Source organism: Eupeodes corollae, chromosome 3, assembly GCF_945859685.1.
Source record: "Eupeodes corollae chromosome 3, idEupCoro1.1, whole genome shotgun sequence".
NCBI classification, from domain to species: Eukaryota; Metazoa; Arthropoda; class Insecta; order Diptera; family Syrphidae; genus Eupeodes; species Eupeodes corollae.
Window position 1 is genome coordinate 46,398,127 of NC_079149.1, and position 21,159 is coordinate 46,419,285.

Below are 21,159 nucleotides of genomic sequence, written 5' to 3' on the forward strand. Positions count from 1 at the left end.
TTTTTTCAAGGTGGATCTTAAACACAAAGTCACTTCTTTACCAGGGTGGTGGAGGGGTTGTGGATGGTAAACAACACAAATTTAATTTTTTTTTTTCTTTTATCAGGGTGGTCGCGGGGTTATGGATGGTGAAAAACACAAAATTTTTTTTTTTAAATTATTTTTCTTTCCCGAACTGATTTTTAGTAATACGAAAGAAAAAAAATCATTTTGCCGACTGCGCCAGTTATATGTATATGTTGTTCCGAAAGAAAACAGTGTTGTTTGTTCTTCGGGTCGATAGCGACTGCCGAATTAGTTTTATTATTCAAATTAATCACTTAAAGCTAAGGTCAATGCATCCACTTCCCGTTGGCCTTCGGATATTGCAATGAATCGATTGTCAGCGGAAAGTGGTGTTGAATTACATTATGGGTTGCGAAGTAACACATATGTTCCGTCATCAAGTTTGCTGACTTGCATCTGTGTAACTCACGTGGTCTGTTAAGGGACCTAACATTCCACGTGCATATCCGAAGTAAGTAAGTAAGTACATAAGATGTTTATGTTATAAGAAAAACCCAGTTTAATAATTTTAGAAATGTATTTGGGGTTGAGTTCGAAATTTGGAGGCACAGCTTCGCTTTCATCTGTCCACAAAACATTTATCCATGAAAATTTTATTCTTTAAAAATATTTCGAGTAAAACTGTGCGTACCAAACAATCGAAACAACGATCGAAAAATGCAAGAAAAAAATCCTGAGCGTGTTTTTACTCTAAGAAATGACTACAATTGACCTTCAAGATCTTGTGATTAAACACCTTTGAACTTTTAGACAAGTTCTAAACGGATGAAGTTATCGAGGATATCAATCAGCAAATGTTCGAATTGGTCATAGAAAATTGCATGGAAAGGATATATTCCTGCAGACGTAGCCGGGCGGTTATTTGGGTTATTATTTTTCATTACTAATGGCATTCTTTTTTCATTACTATGAAATACACATCTATTGATACTTACTAGGTCAGCGCTATTATTAAGTTCCACCATTGAAATTGACAGTAATGTCGTCTGGGTAAGATATCCCTATTTGTTATCGATGTTCTAACGATCAATCTTGATTCTTCATTGACCAGAAGAATAAATTGTTAACTATCTAGAAAAGGACCAAGTTACATAAAGCCCCTAAATCGAAAACACAGTCAACTACTATTTAAATAGTTTAGGTATGAAAGTCAATACATTTACTTGAAATCGTAATAACATTTTGTCGGCAAAGATATTGAAAACTTGTCGCTGATACAATACTGTTGGAAAGTTCTACCACTTCACCAACCATCTTATTAGGAATACGAAAACTTACCATCGAATCTGCTGTCTTCTATACTTTCTTCTTTCAAGAGATTTAAACCTGCAAATAAGATTTTTAAATATTTCTACTCACTTATAAAACCCAAAAAACTCCATTAACTTACTTATTTCTGGATTAAAAGTTTCAAAACTTATTATCTCGGGTTGCGGTAGTGGTTGCTCATTATCACTTTGAATAATTTGTGGCTTGGGTACGTCATTGATTTTAATCAGAAGTGTTTTTTGAGCTTCTTCAATTTGGAAGCAGAATTTTTGAAAATTATCCAATTGTTGCCAACACAAGCAACATATTTGCTTAGAAATTGGATCTTCAGGTGAGAGCTGAAATGTAATTAAAACATTTTTTTGTAAAAAAAAGGAACAAATTCCCATCATTGCTTTTATCATCATCGTTTTAAGCACCTCTAGTTGTAGAAACCTTGCAATACATTTTTGGATATTCTCTTCACTAAATATGAAAATACTTTGACCAGTATCGTTTAAGCACAAACGGCAAACCATTGTGAATTTATGAAAATTGCTTTTACAGGCAAAACAAATTTTACTTTTACTTCTTTCTAAAATTTCAATAGATATAAAATATAATTAAATATAAAGTTGTTTATAAAACCATCAACAATACATTTTATTTTGGATGAAATCTAATCTGTCATTTGCTTATTCACCACCATGTGTTGAGTAATTCACCAATTGTTAATCACCATTTAGATGGGTTGCAAAATGGTTTGTAAGGTTGAGCGCACACAGGTTTTTAGTTTGTAAATCGTTTTTTTTTTTTCCAAGTTCGATATTCAAACAAATAGCAAACGCCAGTTGTTTTCATCGTTAATAAGTTCCAAAAATGAAAAACAACATCAGACAAATAGCCAGCACGACTTTTCAAGACATTTTTTATCACCAATTCAAAAATATGGGTCTGCATGACCTTGATAACTTCACGAAATCCATCTCAAAGTTCTTCAATCAATTATAGGGCATTGGATTAACCCTTATCTGTCAAGAAGTTCAATAAATAAAAAATGTGAGTATTTTCAATCAGAACCAACTTTGATTACCGCTTCGAGAAATAACACGATCAGAAAGCTTTCTTTGCAAAATTCCAAATGTTTCATTCTTGTTAGAAGCGTACCCGTAGAGGTGGTTTTGTTGAAGTCGATCACATAAATATTTTTTAATTCCCTCCAACTCTCAACCATTCCTGTGTGCGAGTATTTGCAGTGACAATATATGGCGAATCCGAACGGCTAATTTGAGAAATCACTTTTTCATGACAAGAATTACTATTGGAGAATTTGTCAATTCCTCTCAAGAGGCAGTACTTGTGATTTTTTTAATTTAGGTTGCACAGACAGGGATCGAACACAAGACCTCTGGCATGACAGTCCAACGCACTGAACATCATGCCACGGGTACTACCATAAACAACTCATTAATTACTTAATCACAACGCCACGATAATGGAAAAGCTTTTTCATCAATGGATTCTACGAACCCCAATGAATATTTTATTAAAGGCATAGTTTTTACTTGTCACGTGTCGAAAGATGATTGCTTCCAAAGTGACAGCTGCCCAATAGCGGCCTATTAAATTTAAACTTCTAATTCAAACCCCATTTAAAACCTGTCATATAGATTGTAAAATTAAGACAGTCATTGAAATGGGGCTTCCTTAAAGTTAAAAAGTTCTTACATCTACGGGTGGTGCTACTGCTTGGGCGGACCTACATCAATGTGTCTCCAGCTAGAGCAGTCCTTAAATAGCTGTCTCCGATTTCGCACCCCAAGGTTGAGCTCCCTTCCACTTGAGCCATGGTCTTCGTCCGTCCAACTTCCACCGTCCCTCCTTCAACCTCAGGATTTGGTTAGAAGACTTTCCAAATTGAACTGTTGATGTGGTCATTACCCAGACATCTGAGTTGTTTGATTTTTATTCTTTTAACGAGATCAATGTCGCTGTAATGTTCATAGTTGTATTTTCTATTCCACTCCATATATTTAGACATGACCAAAAATCACTCCAAGAATTTTTCTATGAGACGTTGCATTTACAAGGTCCAAGCCTCAAGGCCATATATAAAAACTGGGTCCTTAGAAAGAACTTTACTGTTGAATTGCGTTCTTAGTCCAAAGAAGCATCGATTTGGAAGTTCGTCTCCATTTGATTAAAACACTGATGTGTTTTCTAAACTTAAGGCGGTGCCTTAAAAGAAAAAGTCCTCAACTACCTCAAAGTTCATGTCCATGACGTTTTGTCCAAAAATTCATTAAATGTCCTTTCTTGATGAATGACTATACCAAATAAATAGACTTCCTCTGAATGACCAACAAAGCCATCTTCTCCGCTTCCATTGCAATGCTCATATTTGCGACACTGACATCAAGCTTTAAGTTCCAATTGTGTCAATGCCATCGGGGTATCTGAGTAATTGAATGGACCTTTGAAAGATTGTGCCTGTAGTATGGATGATTGAGTTCAGCACTGTTCTTTCAAGAAGGATGTTGAAAAAGTGGCATGACGTTGTTCAAAATCAATCAAAATTTTTTTGACATCAAAGGGCTCTGTTGAGATCTTTTCCAACCTACATAGAGCAGCTTGCATTTTCCTAAGTAATGACATTGCTCTGTAAAGTTCCTTTCTTAAAAACGATAAATAGAAATAGTGTTTTTATCCAAGATCTGCCGTTATGTGTTTATTTGGTCCTGGTTTGAAGCCACACTGATATGAACCTATCAGAGTGTTCGTATGTTCTCATATAACTGCAGAAATGGTTTATAGGCGATGTTCAGGACACTGACGTCTCTGTTGAAGTATTAATCGTATGTGTTACGCAAATAGAAATTGACAGTTCATAGTATGCAACTACCATTTTGTTTTTAAATTAGTTTAATTTAAGCTTTTAAATGTTGGTCACAAATTCATAAATATTTTACCATGTAAAATTACCAAAGCAAATAAATCCCAATTCTTAGAGACCATGTTGCATTTAATACATATTTAAAATTTGTCATAACGAAATGTAATTTTTGAAAATGTGCTATGCTGTTCGCCGTTGGGAGGCGTAGTGAGTTGTCCAAGGAATTCTTTTTCTTCTTCTGAATGCATTCATTGGTCAGCTGTGGTTTGTTGACATTTCAATTTTGTTTACTTTTATAAATTTAAACTTTCATCGAAAATCGAAAGTAAATATAAAAATGTTGTGTAGATTGTGTGTAAACGAAAGTACTGATTTTACAGATATTTTCGACAATAAAGAGCGCGACATTGATGCATCTCATTTAATAAACTCTTATTTTACATTTCATGTAAGAATAGTGTTCTTTTAAATTTATAAACTTTAATTTTTTAAATAAACAAATCATTAAACAACTAAATGAATTGTTTGTTTAAAATCAAAAGTTGCTTAGAATTCAAATACGTAAATCTTTTTTTTTTTCTTGGGAAATCTCTTGAAGGTGTCACCTGACGATGAACTCTCCACAAGGGTCTGCCGAACCTGTTTGGACAACCTTAACAATTTTCATCAGTTTTGTCAGTCCATAGAAAATGCCCAAAAAAAGTGGCAAATAATTCTAGACCTTAAGCCAAAACTCGGACAGAATGATCAATCATTAGAAGACCTAGAAGTAGAATTTGCTAATGATTCATGCTCAGAATTTCCAGACTCCAATCTAAATGAAAATCATAACGACAAAGGTGACGATGTGTTCAAAAAAGATTCGTCTGAGTCACCAATCAGAGAATCAAAAGAGAAAAAGTCCTTCAAGTCTCAATTATCAGATCGTCTTATAGCACAACATTCAAATTTATTGTGTAATGAATGCAATGAGCCCATGGAGAGCTTTAAACTCTTGAAAAAACACTTTAAACTTACCCACAACAAACCCGGTTACATGATCTGCTGTAAGAGGAAATTCTTTCGTGCAGCCGATTTAGCTGATCACATAAATTTACATTTGAATCCGAACTTTTTCAAATGCAACGAATGTGAGAAATGCTTTTCAAGTCGATACAGCTTAGATTTTCATCAGAAAACCTGCCATGCGAGCGAGGAAAAGGGTCTCTTTTTCAAGTGTAAACATTGTTCGAGAAAATTTTTAACTTGTAGTGTACGAGACAAACATGAACTTAGTCACGATGATTCCAATGAAACTGAGATGAAAAAGCACTCTTGTGGGCAGTGCGGTAAAAGGTGAGTTTTGTTTACTATTTTCAACTCCTTCACACAGCTCTAAGATCCTCGAATTGTTTTTTAAAAGCTTTGAAAATGAATTAAAATTGAAATCACATGATTTCAACGTTCATCGCGTTGCCTACAGTCGAATGTGCCATCTTTGTGGGAAATCTGTTCGAGGCAATAAGGCGCTCGAGCGACATCAGCTGCAACACTCGGGTGTGAATACAAAGGTGCAATGCAATATCTGCGGAGCAGAACTATCCACAAAAGGTATCCTCAAGGCTCACATGATAGCACTGCATCCAGAGGACACAAACGTTACATATGAGTGTAGTATTTGTGGTAAAAACTCGCCAAGTCAACGGGCACTAAAAAATCACATGGACTATGTGCATAAATGTGAAAGAATTCACAAATGTACAATTTGTGAGAAATCTTTCAAGAAAATTCAAGCTTTAAAAGTAAGATTTTTCAATGGAATTGGATTGGTTTTGAGAGATCCTAAACGTATTTGTTTTATAGGAACACATAACCAGACACACAGGAGATCGCTTATATGAATGTCAATATTGCCCAAAAACATTCAAAGTCCGGTCGAATATGTATCATCATCGGAAATTGAAACATCCCAAGGAGTTCCATGAAAATCGAGTGAAGCGTTTAAAAAGCAAATAAATATTCATGATTATTACAAAATACGATGATTGAGTTTCGGATGGATTCGGAAATAAAATGTTTAGATCGCCATTTGAATCCCTCCCTACTCTACTTTTCGGATTCTATAAAAGGCTTGACTATTAAATAACTAAGATTTTTTTAAGTATTAATACTTTTTTGTAAATTTGTTCGAATCCACCTGCTTCAGGAGTAAAAATGCAATAAAATGAAAAATGAAGAGATTTTGAACTTATTTTGAATCCTTGGTGAAAACAAGAAAATAGTCTCTTTGGGAAGATTTGTAGATGTAATTTTGAACCAATCTGCTCATGAGTGAACAAGATCCCTACAAGGCTGCAGCTGCGCATTTCCACAAGACAGATACAAAATAATTTTATGATAGTGTGTAGCGTCATAGGATTGGATATCCATAGGATAGGAACACATGTGTGCACACAAATACCCAAAGATAGCATGGGGTGGAAATGTGTATTATATTTTTAGCAGTTTCTTATCTCATGTTCCCTAGATTTAAGTAGGTATAAATTGTTGTAAGAAGGTTAAGAATTAAAAACGCAGACGAATTAAGATGTGTTTTTATTTCTTTCCAAAATTATTTTCATTGGTCCTTCGAGCCGGACCAACAAGAAAAAATAGTTTGTATTTTCAATAAGTTAAAGAAATTCAAACTACTTTGAGCACAGAAATTAAGCTCAGCCAACATACAAAAAAAGCCTTAGAAAATATTAAGCAACACAAAATGATTTTTGATTGTTCTTTAGCTTTCCCCCACCAGTGGTAAGAGACTAAGAAACAAATTAATTATTAATTAAAACAGTGTTGTCCGAAATGAATACTGACAAGCGTAAACGTGGCTGACAACGTTTGTGAAGAAAAGATGTGCTGTGAATGTAATTAAAATTAATTAATTAAATACAAAATGTGCCACTGAAAGAATAAAAATAACTTACGAGGCACAGCTCGGTCCACCTGGCGATAAAAACAAAACCACTTCCAACGAAAATCTTTAACATTCTTTGGATTAAAACAAAAATCAACAAGGGTTTAGAAAAGATTGTGGCAGCAATTCGGGACATTGAGATAAACCGATATAAAAAGATAAATATCCTTAGAAAAAAAATCGGCGACTTTTGAGTACTAGCAAAAGTTGGTACACACAAAATAAGGTATTTGTAGATTTTATTTGAAGAAATGGAAAATCTCTATAACAAAAAACTCTCCAAATATAACAGTATAGAAGTGGGAAATTTATACTGGGAAATGCAAGAAGAGTATTTCGAAGAGCTTTCCAAACTAAAATATGGTTTGAAGAATGAAGAGTTAAATATTGCGCATAGTACAAGAGAATCAAACATAGATGGTCTCAAAGTTTATACAGAAACCATAGAGAAGTCGTAACAAAGTTCAGACTATAGACCAGGATACCCTTGATCCCCAGTACCAGAATTCGAACGCAGCTAATAATGAATAGTTTCTATTCGGATTAGTATCAGAGGTTTAACTAAATGTATCCATCAATTATGAAGAAAACGAAGAAGTCATTTTTCTACACTTGACCACATTGCAGACTGATGAATCATTTAAATATTACAAAAATAACAATGGCTTGAGATCGAAGAGATACGTACCGAAGAAACAAGGATTGACAAAAAGGGCGTGTGCTAATCAAAGTGCAAAATAATTGGAAATCTGGACAAGGCTGATTTAATTCCATTTAAAAAGAAAAAGAACTTGGGGAATCACGGAAGCAGGCAGTCGCTCGTTTAATGTCCATGTTTCGCACATTTAAAGCAGGATGCCAGCATGTCTAGAATAATATTGTTTTTTTATTGTGTGTAAGGTTCGGGGATTATTCCCGTAGATACAGTCTCACAGAAATTTAATCTAAGTTAATTGCATGATCACCAAGACATGATATTATGCAACCACAATATTGCCATAATTGGTCATGTTGTGTCTCAGTTATGAGGAAATGTATTTTATACTGAGCGTGCATTTCGACGATGCACAGGCCTACCAATAGCTTGAGTAGTCCTTTGATTTTGACGACCATAATCCTCCAAGTGACACAAGTGGATTATTAGACCATCTGCCCAAATATGAGAATTGTAATTGAGTTTCGGGGGAATAAAGGCTTTATAATTTATAGCAAAGATTAGTAGTGCACAAAACTTTTTGCATTACCGGAAAAAACCTAAATACATATAGCGTTTTTGAAGATTTCAAATATATGATCACTCCACAGATGTTTTGTGATTTAGATACCTAGAACTGAAAGCAAGTACCATTCATGTATTGTAGCATTACAGTAGGGTTACGCTTTCTCAAGAGTAAACAAAATTGAGTTTTCGAAGCATGAAATTATACACAGTTTTTGATTCCCCATTGTACAATGCTGTCCAAATCAGTTGATAGACCTCCTGTGAATCCACAAACGAATATGAAAAATTGAGGATACTGTCTTAAGCAAAATAATTAAATGGATTAGAATTTTTAGAATAGATTCGGTTGTATTAGGGACGCTTCAAGACAATAGAAAGGATGTTATCCGGCCAGGGGATTTGAGAATGGGCAGGTTCAGGTGACATAAAGGACTTGAAAGCATAGCAAGTTTCTGGTATCTGATTAGCTAGCTGACCTTCCAATTAAGGCAACTATAATGGAAAGATGACTGCAATTTTAGTCAAGAAAAATCTCTCTAACCTTATGTCAAAATGACAGTAAACCATGTTTTTTTATTCAACTGAAAGTTGGACTTTATTTCTCTATGATTTTTATAATTTATGACACTTAAAAAGTAATTAGCTGCCTTGTTCAAAATGCAGTTGACTGCAAATTAAGTCCTTTATGTTGTCTGAACCTTCCCAAAAATTAAAATCTAAAAATAAAAAATCATCATGACAGTTAAAATGACAAATGAGTGTGACAAGTGTACTTGAAATCACGAAGTGAATGAGCCTAAAATGTAAGCGACTAAACTTGACTCTAAGTCATAGGCTCAGTTCTTTGTTTGTGTAAGCTTATGGAAGTAAGTTTACCTAGGTACTTCAAATTGCCGCAGCTTACCCATGTTTTAGATTAGTCCTATTGGTCGCATTCACAAACCTAGTGGCATCGTAGTCAAGGGATTCTGATTGACTAAATGCAACTACAAAAGTAGTTAAAATTTCCCCTCCGACGTGGTGTACAAATTTCGGCTACAAAGTTAGTGCAATTATAAATAAAATGAAATACAAATATAAAACAATTATATTATATGTATCTTTTATTTGGATTTATTGAATTTAAAAAGAAAAAAAAAACTATTTAAAGTTTGCAAAACACAAATGTATTTGTCATTAATATGTGCTATTTTGAATTCACAAAGCTAGTTGAATTTTGACTACGTAGTCACTAGCTTTGTGAATGTGCCCATTCTCTTATGATATTTAATCAAACTTTTAACTTTTCGTTACATTAGACATTTCCCTCCTTTTTTTGTTTTTTAGGATGATTTATACTCTTAACGCACAAAATAATAGCTGGTGTTCCTCAGGGGTCCCTTTTGTCTCCTATTTTCTTTTCTATAATTATAACGATATTTTGTCTGGAAACTTTTTATCTTTTGATCTATTTCGTTGATGACACTATTGCCAGCTTTACATATTAGTTTCCAAATTCAAATGTGCAGCATATGATAAGCATTGTCCATTCCTCAAATAGAATCGAAAAGACCCAACCTTCGGAAACTAGTCTTGTCTTTTGTTGCTTTTTCGATATTTTTATCAAACAATAACGAAATATCGGGTTGAATCCCTCACTTACCCTTTAACAATTCTGCTATAATACTCACTCTGCTAGGAATGTTTTACAATTTTCCTTTTAAGATTAATTTTTCATTCTATTTTGATATTTTTTTCCTTATATTCACACTTTGAAACATACAAAGTTGGAGTTTCAAAACCAAAATACACAAATGTAATGTTTATCAGTACTTTTTTATATTATCCATACGTTTAGTAAACTAATGTTCGAAAAGCTGTTGCGTTGTGCTGCATTAATAGGAGCCAAGTGATATATAAATTAATAATCCGACTGATTTTGCTTCTATTCTAAATACTGAAAAGTATTTGAGTGCACATTTAGGCCTGCCTAATATGGAAAACCACATAAATAATTCTACACTCTAATAAATGCAACATTCCGTCCTGTGAAAGTTCTCACTTTGAATTATCTACATCCCCTTTTTTTCATTTGAGATTTCTTCGACGATGGTACCTGGGGCCTTTTTAGCATACCGCCTGCTCGCCTCCCATTCTTCTCGATGCATTTTCTTACGATGTGAATGCATATTGGTTTTTGCATTAAATGTTGTCGGACAATGTGGACAAGTGTAGAGAAATCCTCCAGTATGGGTTGCCACATGTTCCTTGAAGAAACAAAAAATTTCTCACAAACATATTTCAAGTCACTAAATTTGTTGCTTGACTTACCTTCAGTTTAATAGCTCTCTTAAATGACTTATCACAAAATGTACAATGAAACATAGCCGCTAACTCATGCATATATTTCATGTGACTATACAAAGCACTATACGATGGAGTATTTTTACCACAAATCTTACAATCGTGGGTTTTGCCATCATGTTTACTGTACATGTGCTTTCGCAGACTATTCTTATCCTTCAGCCATGAACCACACTCTTTGCACTGTACCCTAGGTTGGACAATACCCTCATGCTCTTCCATATGACGCTCGAAAGCTGTTTTACCTTTGATAAGTTTGGCGCAGATTTCACACATTCTATCGCACAGCGTCGAATGGATTCGTTTGAAATGGACATTCATAGTTGATTTTGTTGGAAATCTAAAACAAAAGCCATATTGTTATTGTACGAGTATTTTAAATCTTTAGACAAGCCTCTTACCCTTTTCCACATTCACTACACATAAAAGTGCATTCATTGTGATGAACCGTATGCAAATCGAGCAGCTTTTTGGTGGGAAACTTCTTGGGGCAATGATTACATTGAAATGTTTTCAGTTCCTCAGCTTGATGACAGAGAATATTGTGTCTTTGCAGGCAAGATCTATCAGACAAAATTTTACCACACTCTGTGCATCTTAAAGGAGAGAAATAGTAGTTTTTATTTTTAAGTTTCTTTGATAACCTGAATTTATTCTTTACTTGAAATACTCAGGATCGTTATGGACGTAAATATGATCTACGATCAGGCTACGTTTCTTCAATTGTCTATTACAACACATAACATATCCTCTACGTTGATGAACTACTCGGAAATGATGTTTGAGCTTTGTAAAGTCGGGCAAGATTATGGTGCAGATATCACACCTTAGTTTCATATGTTTCTGAATGAAAGCATCATTTTCTTTAGTGGTTTTCATATTTTTCAAGAACTTTTCAGATCGACCTTCTTCTTTATCCTCCTGACTATTTTCTTCACATTTCTTTGATTTGCTTCTTTTACGTGAGTCAGAATTTTCTTCTTCATCTTCTTCAGAAGATTCATCCTCTTTGATTTCTTTCTTTTTAGAGCGTTTTCGTTTTTGTTTGATTTTTTCCGGAGGTAAATTTGAACGTTGTCGTGTCACTCTCCGCATTGGAATACATTTGTCTGTTTCGGAGGAGTCAGTTATTAATGGTAACGTGACTTTTTTGTCGTCATCAACTTTGAATATACTCGTATCCTCATCCATACAGTTTAATGTGTCAACGTTATCGTAAGCATCTTCTAGAATTGTATTTTAAGGACGGGAATGGATTTGTTATGGCATATTTGTGTTTTTTAAATCTCGTAAAAAAAGTTTTGTTTATTTTAACTGCAAAGTAAAGTAAGTATGAAACACAGATATAGGACCTTCCAGTTGGGTACCGAAACATTTTGCATAGAGTAAAACTACTATGTGATGTAAAACAACCTGAAATATACTCAGCTAACTAATTTGTAAGTCTCATTCGGTCGATAACCATCAGTAGCCATATTCGTGAATAATATGAGAGCCTATGATGTAAATTTCAACCCAAAGAATAAAAAGATAAAACATTTCTCAAGGCGTTAGTAGTAAAGGTACTATTTGTATATTTTAACAAATTAAGTTTCGAATGCAATTTTTGTTTTGTACTTCCAATACCATACTGTTTATTTTCTAATACATAGTCATTCTAAAATTAATAAAAAAGGTGGTATGCAAAGAAAAAGAAAGAATCTAGTTCAATCTCATAGAATTTTTCTTATTTGCTTCTCAGCTTATTACACGAAAAAGTCCATAAGCTGAATGAACGAGCGGTACAATTATAATAAAATTACAATTTATTTTTAAAATAGAAATAAAATTTTACGGACGTTATTACCCATCAAGTGGCATGAAAGTAAATTATTAAAGGGCACGATCCTGCAGGGCCTACTAATATTATATAATAAAAACTGTTACAATTTTTATAAAAATTGAGTTCGCTTATACAAAAGACGAGCTCTACCCTTTTCCCAATATTCAATCTTATTCAAGCCGATCCAGATTTTTTTCAAATCCGTTTCGTTGTAATGTTGTTACGCCTGATGTGGATGTTCTTAAGCAATATAAATTGCAAACATACAGTTTACTGCAAAAGCTTATCTTTTAATTTGCCATGTTACTTAAAAACATTGGACAATTGTACCATTTTTGAACCTTTAACACGATAACTTTCATTAGAGAATCTGCCGTGATTTTGAATTTTTTCGGCTTAGATTTGTTAACTGCAAAAATTTCAGGGGTTAAACTGGCCATTAACAATATTTTTTAGTTTGCATTTGATGAGCTATGTATAATCTTTCTTGAATTTGAATTCATAAACGAACCCGGTAATATGATTCTCTACAGAAAAATGGAATAGATAAAATAGCCCTTTGTCAAGTACGTATTAAATCAAAACATTTCAAACCTTAACCTGGAATCAGATGTATATGCCTGCAGGAACTCCGAAAGGTATTGTGTCTGATAAGTTATTTAGAATCAATTATTATTAGACTGATATGTTTTACATAACATTTTGTAAGGGATGGCTAGCCCCTGGCTTTCTACATTCTAAGACTTCTCATATTAGCAAAAACTCATCCCAAAATATGAAATACTGGGAAAATAGCTTATTAAAAGAAATGGTTTGTGTATTCGATAATAAATAAAATAAATTGGGTTACTGGGGCCTAGTGACTTACAACTCTCAACCATTCTTGTGTGCAACTACTGTTGTCAGGGATTGAGGGGACCTACAGTTTTAAGCCGAATCCGAACGAGCGAATTTTGAGAAAGCACTTTTCATGACAAGAATTACTCTTGGAGAATTTGTATAAATTCCTCGCAAGAAGCAGTACCCGTCAACAAAATTTAGATAGCATAGGCATGGATTGAACTCAAGACGTCTGGCATGACAGTCCAACGCACTTAATATCATGCTACAGGTACTACTCGATAGTTCGTTTAACAAACATGTTAATTTGGAAGCGGGATTTTTTCGTTGACAAAAAGAAATTCAAATATCAATGAAAATTTCTTATTGTCAGCAAATAGCAACCCTTAGCCAAATTTGTGTTGATAGTTTAATTTCCCAGTATTTCATATTTTTATTATTAAAAAGAGTTAAGGTTTTCAACAAATTTTTAATTGATATTCAATACAAATACAATTCGTATAGTCTACAGAAAATTCAAAAATTCATCTCAATTGTTAAAGTTAGTTCAGTTAAAAAGTTAAAAAAGAGAGACCTAATAATAAATTAATTTATATTATTTGATTATGTTTAAAAACATTTGTAGGTGATTTACAATTTATACAGTATATCGTAAATTCCTTAAGTAGCTGAACTACATACATACGATAGCCTTGAAGAAGTCGCGTTCATCAGTAAAATCGACAAAGATTTTTACTACTAGAAGACAAAATTTCACTGAATTTGGTTAAAATAAATGTAACCGAATGGGCTGTGTTTTAACAATTAAAATTAAAAAAAGGGGAATTACATAATATAAAGAAAAGAAATTCAAAATAAAAGTAAACAAACCAAAGAAAAAAACACCACCAACTAGGACAAGACCGACGACGACGACTCAACTGCTACTGTTTATATTACGAAATAGTAAAGCAATGCTACCTCGCTACCCCTCTACAGTTGTAAGCTGAATGATAACCGATTCTCCTTCTGGTCAGAAAGAGTTATGGCTGACATCCGAATCACAAATTGAGTGATTGTCAGCAATTTGCCATAATTTGTGAATGGTTAGAGGGAATGTTGCGAAGGTGGAGAAACTCACCTCTGTTGCGTGAAACAATTAGGATGCGATCGGTGTCGTGACATTTATGAATCCGGTTCGCATCCAAAGACGTTTGCAACAAGTGCGTAAATCACACCCACCAATGTTCACACCCACATAAAAAGATTAATTGCGTTATAACATTAATGTAATAATGCGTAATCTAGTGGGTGTGAAACGAGACAAAGGCTGGTAAATCCTGGTTAGGTAGTGTTAGTGAGATAGGTAGAGCTAGGGTTCTTTTCAAAATTATCCATCCTTGAATAAGGAAGCCCAGAAGGAATTGAAGAAGGTACTACCAACAGACCGCTCAAGGAACCTAGTTCGAGAATCTCAATACGTAAGTAGGTTTTGAATAAGACGAAGATGTATAAATCAGTTTTTTTTACATAGTTTTTTTTTTGTCAAGATAAATCCATCAGAGCTAATTTTGTCCCATCGAGATAGGATATACATATATATATGAACCTCAAAAGAAATATCGTTCAAGATTAAATTTTATATGTATATATCATATATATACTATAAACGTCTACAAATTTGTTATTAAGGTAAGCTTCAATTAAATAAAATTCAAGATAAAATAGATAATTAAAAGCAATTTTTTTTGTGCCTTTAGGCCGTTAAAAAAATTCTCTTTTCAGGACATTAACGGGCGGGGAAATCCCAAAAAACCCTTAAATTATCTCGCGCATCATTACCATCTAGATGTAGAGCCTGGCATATTTTTTTGATAACGAGGAGGTCAAAGAATCCACTCCTGAGCTAGCGAGGGATATTTTGTGTGCCAGCAATGACCTAAACAGAGAACAAAATCGTTACATAAGGCTAAACAAAGCCTAAAAGTACGACTGAAGTATGGTGGCGGATTGGTCATAGTTTTGGGTTAGAAAATTTATTTTGATATTAAAATGGGCCAAGAAATGTCAAGAATACAATCCTTAACAAGAAACTTAAAAAGTGCTCGTTTCCAACTGAAAAAAGTATTTTTTTATTAAACTAAACTTAGTAAAAGCTTGCTTATAAAAATGCCTTTAAATGTTCTTTTGGATAGTTGCCTCACCCTTAATGATATAAATTGTTAAGTCTATGGCAGGTTAAAATCCATAATAATATCAATAAAAACAATAACGATTTTCATACAAAATACTTAGATCGTATTGTTTTTTAACGTTTCGAAATTGAAATATTGTATTTTTTGTAAAAATAAATAAACCTCCCAAGTGCTAAAATTTACTCTCTTTTGCTGCATTTGAATTGTGTTGAAATTGATTTATATGATAGAAATATAAATTAACTAACTGATCTATCTTTTTCCTATCTCATCATCATAACTATCTGTTTTCTAAAAAAAAATATAGACCCGAAACTGAAATAGCTCCTTTCTTTTTTTAAACATACCACCCATTACTATCCTAAAAACAAAAAAAAATATTCACATAGCTTCTCGTTTTGGTTCTTTTTTAGCACACCGCCTGTTTGCCTCCCATTCTTCTCGGTGCATTTTCTTGCGATGGGAATGCATATTGGACTTGGCATTAAACTTCGTTGGACAATGCGGACATGTGTAGAGAACTTCGCCAGTGTGAGTTGCCACGTGTTCCTTAAACAAAAAATATTCAGAATTTCCATTTCCTCTCAATTTTTAAAACATATTCATTTATGTATTCCATACCTTCAGTTTGATAGCTTTCTTAAAAGATTTCTCACAGAATGAACACTTGAAGACAGGAGTTATTTCATGCATGTACTTAATGTGACTTTGAAGAGCACTCTTGGAGGTTGAATTTTTGCCGCAAATATTACAGATATGTGTTTTCTCATCGTGTTTATTGTTCATATGCTTTTTGAGACTCTGTAAGTCCTTCAACCATGAACCACATTCTGTACATTGGACTTGAGGATGAACAATACCCATGTGCTCTTCCATGTGACGCTCAAAAGCCGATTTATGTCGAAATAGTTTTGCACAAATTTCGCACATTCTATCGTATGCTGTTGAATGTTTCCGTTTAATGTGGCTATTCAGAGTTGAGTTTGTAGGGAATCTGAAAGGAAACATCAATGATTTTGTTCCAAAAAGCTTCTTTTGACAAACATTCATGTCTTACCCCTTTCCGCAGTCCTTGCAAATGAAGGTGCATTTATCCTCTGGAACGTGTTTTATCGTATGCAGATCGAGCAGATATTGAGATGCAAATTTTTGAGGGCAGTAGAGACATGGAAAGGTTTTCAATTCTTCGGTTGGGTGGAACGTAAGCATGTGCCTTTGCATACAAAATCTATCAGACATGACTTTACCACAGTCTTGGCATCTTAAGTAAAGGAAACAAAAACAAAAAAAATAAATGTAAAAGGTTCTTTTGCTGCCTAGAGTTGAATTAATTACTTGAAATAATTGGGGTCATTATGGGCGTTGATATGATCGACAGTTAGGCCACGATTTTTAAGCTTTTTCTTGCAACAAACAGCATATCCTGTGCGATTGTGAATGAAGCGAAAATGATTTTGCAGATCATTAAAATCTGTTAGGTCAATTGAGCAAATGTCGCAAGTAAGTTTCATGTACTTCTTAATGATTTCATCCTGTTCCCTTGCGAGCAGCATGGCTCTTGAGAGCTTTTTTGTCCTTGGTGGTTTGGGCTCGCCCGAGGTATTTTGTTCATTCTTTTTCGAGCTTTCACATTTCCTTTTTGCATTTGGGGCGGATCTTTTCTTTTTAAGCTGTTTTTCTTCTTCATCTTCGTCTTCCTCTTCTTCTTCTTCCTCGTCGTCCTCTTCCATGTCTTCATTTTCGTCGTATTCAGATGTTTCAGGGCTATCATTGGTTTCCTTTGTTGGCAACTTTCTTTTTTCTCTTACACTTCGTCTTGGCATGAATTCCGTTTCACGAGATTCGGATGTAGCAGCTTTTGAGGCATTGGTCTCTTCATCGGAGTTATGTTCGATTTTTAAAATATCATCACCTATACACGCCAACACATCGTCGTTATCGCAGCCATCTTCTAGAATTTAATCGTTCATCATTATCAATCAATCCTTCATCGTATTCGAAATACAAAAGTATGTATATCACTAAATAAGGGCTGAGAGCCAGCGTTAAAAACGGGAACTTATTTAAACCTTTTTTAACATAGATATATAGGTCTCAAGGTGTGAAACAAAGGTATCGTAGTGTGTCTTGCAGATCTCGTGAAAAAAATGTTAAAATTCGGCTTAAAAATGTGATAAACCCAATTGCAAAAAATAATTTTTTTCGCTTATAGAAAAACCTTGGTGGACTTAAAACTTATTTCAAAGAGGCAGACCATTTGTATTGCACACAAATGGTAGTAAAAATGTTCAAAGATGTGACAAAAATGACGCAAGTCAAGTTATTTACTACGGCCTTTGTTAAGAATCAGAAATAAAAAGGAACAGCTTCTTGCCGCTTCTTGGTGTACCTTCCTACTAGACTTGGGAGTTAAACTCTCTTCCGTGTAGATGTAGGCATACTATATGCTTGTCTACAATCTAAAAGGAAGAAGTGCTTACTTGCACCTCCACGTTGGGGCTCCTGGGGAGCAAGTTGCGAGAAATCAGTGCAGCTCGATAATGAGCGATACTGATCAATTCATAATTATTGAAAAAGGCACAGTTTAGAATTGCACTGAGAAAATTCTCAACTTGTGAGCGAACGCAAGAAGCTACGGTTCACTTTCTTTCTAAAATTAAGTTTTACGATTGATGGTAAATACAGCACTGTCTTCATTCCCCTTGGGCCAAGGGTTGACTTAACGCTAAAAATTATACAAACCCAATAAGTATCAGTAAATATACAAATCGAATGGCTATTGTCATCAAGATTTAATATAAGTTTAAAAAAGTGGAATTAAAAATCATTTTTATCTCGGCGGATTGCATTCCACATGATGTCGGGCGAACACTTCTAGGGTTATCTTCCCTAGATGTCACTTCATCAAAGAATAAATTAACATAAGACTAAATTAACATACCACTGAAGATGTGGTACCACGGGATATGTTGAAGCCCCCTGGTTAATTCCAGGAACATACATATATTGGGATGGCATCCTTGTGAGAGTATCGTGTCGGCTGTGGTTTATATAATATGGATAGACTAAGCCAAAGGTTAACAAGGAAGGGAATTTGTTATGTCTATGAAGCTTAGAAAGAGGAACCCTCTCGAATCATTTCGCCAAATAAGAGAGAGTAAATCTTTGCTTAACTTCAAAAACTAAGCGAATATACAATCCGAAGGGCAGCAAGTGTAAAAACTTGCCGTCAAATTAAGGCTCAAAGCCAGGTGTTGATGTTGTAAGCAATTATTCTCTCCTTTCCTACTAGACCTGTTATAGTACCTAAGGTAAATTATGAAACATAAATCGAAATGACATCTAAGTATCAGAACGAAATAATATACAAACATTAACTGAACTACCATAGTTACAAGACACCATCAACAAAAACAAATGTTCAAAAATATCCTACACACTAATATAATCTTTAACTAAATCCTTAAGATAACTTTTAACCTGATGTTATTGACGAATGCCTGGCCGTCCACCCAAATGTTTGTCAAGATACTTTCTTCCCATGGTCTACTTTCACCATAGTTTGACATAAACTGTCAAGAGTTCTAATTTGATTTGTTTTTGTGCGTTTGAAATTAAGCCTTTGTTTCGGTCTGTCTATCTCCTACAACCACTGCATGTTACCGAGTAAATAGTTTGCTGAAGGTTCAAGCCACTACCTTATAAAGAATCTATTTGTTCTTGATTTTATTTACAGCCAGGATTCGAAATCCTTTAACCCTTTTCCACTTTCGGTGTTTTCTAATTATCTCACACAAATCTCTGACTCAAGGCCTTGATATTTGGAAAGCCCCCTTCATACTATCTATTGATGACACAATCATCAGGGTTTCCCTTAAGCAATGTAGAACGTAGACATAGATGTCAGAATAGACTTAAATATCCATAAAACTTACCAATAGATTCCTCCGCTTGCTCTTCTTCTTTCACGGGACTTAAATCTAAGTGAAATTCAAAAGATACAATGTTATTTCAAATCCACAAACAGATATTTCAATTATCAATCATTTCCCATCTACCTTTAACGAATTCCTTTCTAGCTTCTTCCACTACATTGTCTGCCGATGATTTCAATGATTTTTGGGCTTCTTCGATTTGCAGACAAAACTTTTGAAAATCATCCAAATGTTGCCAACAATCAGCACATATAACTTTAGAAACTGGATCATCCGCTGTTAGCTATGATAAATAAAATATAACAAATCAAAACAAATCATAATTTCACTTTGTAGAATAATTTATTATTGTTTAGTTTGTGATTCTTCGATAGGTGGGTATACCTCCAATTGCAAAAACCTTGTTATACATTTTAGTATTTTTTCTTCACTAAATAAAAATATATTTTCATTGTCTTTATTTAAACACAATCGACAAACCATAGTGAATATTTTAAATTAATCAAAACCCAATAAAAACATCAACATTTATTAAAAAATAACAATTTATCTTCATTTGTTGAAGATGATAGAAATTCTTCGGCTGAAAAAATCAAATATGGAATTGGAAACTTGTCCCTATTCCACCTGTGCACAAAAATAAAACAACTAAACAAAATTCACCACACACATCTTAGCTATTCCTCTAGATGGGTGAATTTTAGATGTGTTATAAGTTTTAGATCATCTCAGTTCGTTTTAAAAGCAAACATTTTTGTTCAAGGAAATAAATCCAAATGATTGTTCAAATTATATTGTCTTTAGAATTGCACAGCGCGATTGTGAAAATTATGCATATATTTATAAAAAATAATAGCACAATCTCAATAATCCATTTCGTGTTTTTAAGTTGATAGCGCTGGCATTTTACATCTGTCAAAATCAGCTGTCATTTGAAGAGTCATAACATTGCTTGAATGTTTACCATTTGCATTAATGGATCTCTTAACAATACTACAACGTTATGGCTTTATTCTGTGAAAAATGTCCTGGTCACGAAATTTGACGTTTTTGCGGCGTCACTAGGCCACCAAGATCATGCGACAACAAGTGATTAAACCAATTTTTAATATATTTATTTTTACTAACTCACTGATGTTCCTTGTTCAAATGATTTTAGTTCCTTCTGTCAAGAAAAATTCGACAGATACCAAATCAAGTCTTTTAGTTTGATAACCAATTAGTTCCATATTTGAGTCTTAAACAATTCAGTTGTTTCAACTAGGTTGTATTTTATTGATCCGACGTCTTTATTTCATTTTACGCATTTTATCAAAGATGAAATAGCATGGCATTTCGAATTATCTGTTTTATGATACTCATGTATGGTATGTTGCCAACAGGTGTGGTTGAGTTAAGAAAATACAGTTTATAAATACAAGGCCACATAACTTTATTTTTTGAAAATCCTATGAAAACATCGAGTATACCTTCGGCTGTGTGGCACGTAGAACTGTGATGTTGAAACCAAATGTTACCAATATGCTCCTCTTTTTTTTTAGAACAAAAATTCGTTCATCATGGCCCAATAATGACCGCCATTGACTGTTACGGCCACTTCTTGTTCATTTTCGAAAAATGGCCAAATTATGCCTCTGCACCAAAATCCGCACCAAACAGTGACTTTTTTTTGGGTATA

The 21,159-nt window shown here is 33.9% G+C and overlaps 1 protein-coding gene across 1 annotated transcript in view; it reads right to left on the reverse strand.

Annotated features, from left to right (window-relative positions):
• LOC129950449 (zinc finger protein 236-like) overlaps positions 1 to 20,081 on the reverse strand; it is a 31,011-nt gene extending 10,930 nt beyond the window's left edge. The window contains exons 1-10 of the mRNA XM_056062389.1: positions 19,866 to 20,081; positions 19,605 to 19,764; positions 19,482 to 19,526; positions 11,372 to 11,936; positions 11,112 to 11,306; positions 10,678 to 11,050; positions 10,422 to 10,613; positions 1,755 to 1,925; positions 1,457 to 1,673; positions 1,345 to 1,392 (exon numbers count right to left, since the gene is read on the reverse strand). Coding sequence (XP_055918364.1) covers positions 1,345 to 1,392; positions 1,457 to 1,673; positions 1,755 to 1,925; positions 10,422 to 10,613; positions 10,678 to 11,050; positions 11,112 to 11,306; positions 11,372 to 11,936; positions 19,482 to 19,526; positions 19,605 to 19,764; positions 19,866 to 19,964 — 2,065 coding nt within the window. The 5' untranslated portion in view covers positions 19,965 to 20,081. The remainder of the gene's footprint in view (positions 1 to 1,344; positions 1,393 to 1,456; positions 1,674 to 1,754; positions 1,926 to 10,421; positions 10,614 to 10,677; positions 11,051 to 11,111; positions 11,307 to 11,371; positions 11,937 to 19,481; positions 19,527 to 19,604; positions 19,765 to 19,865) is intronic.
• Positions 20,082 to 21,159: the final 1,078 nt, after the last annotated feature.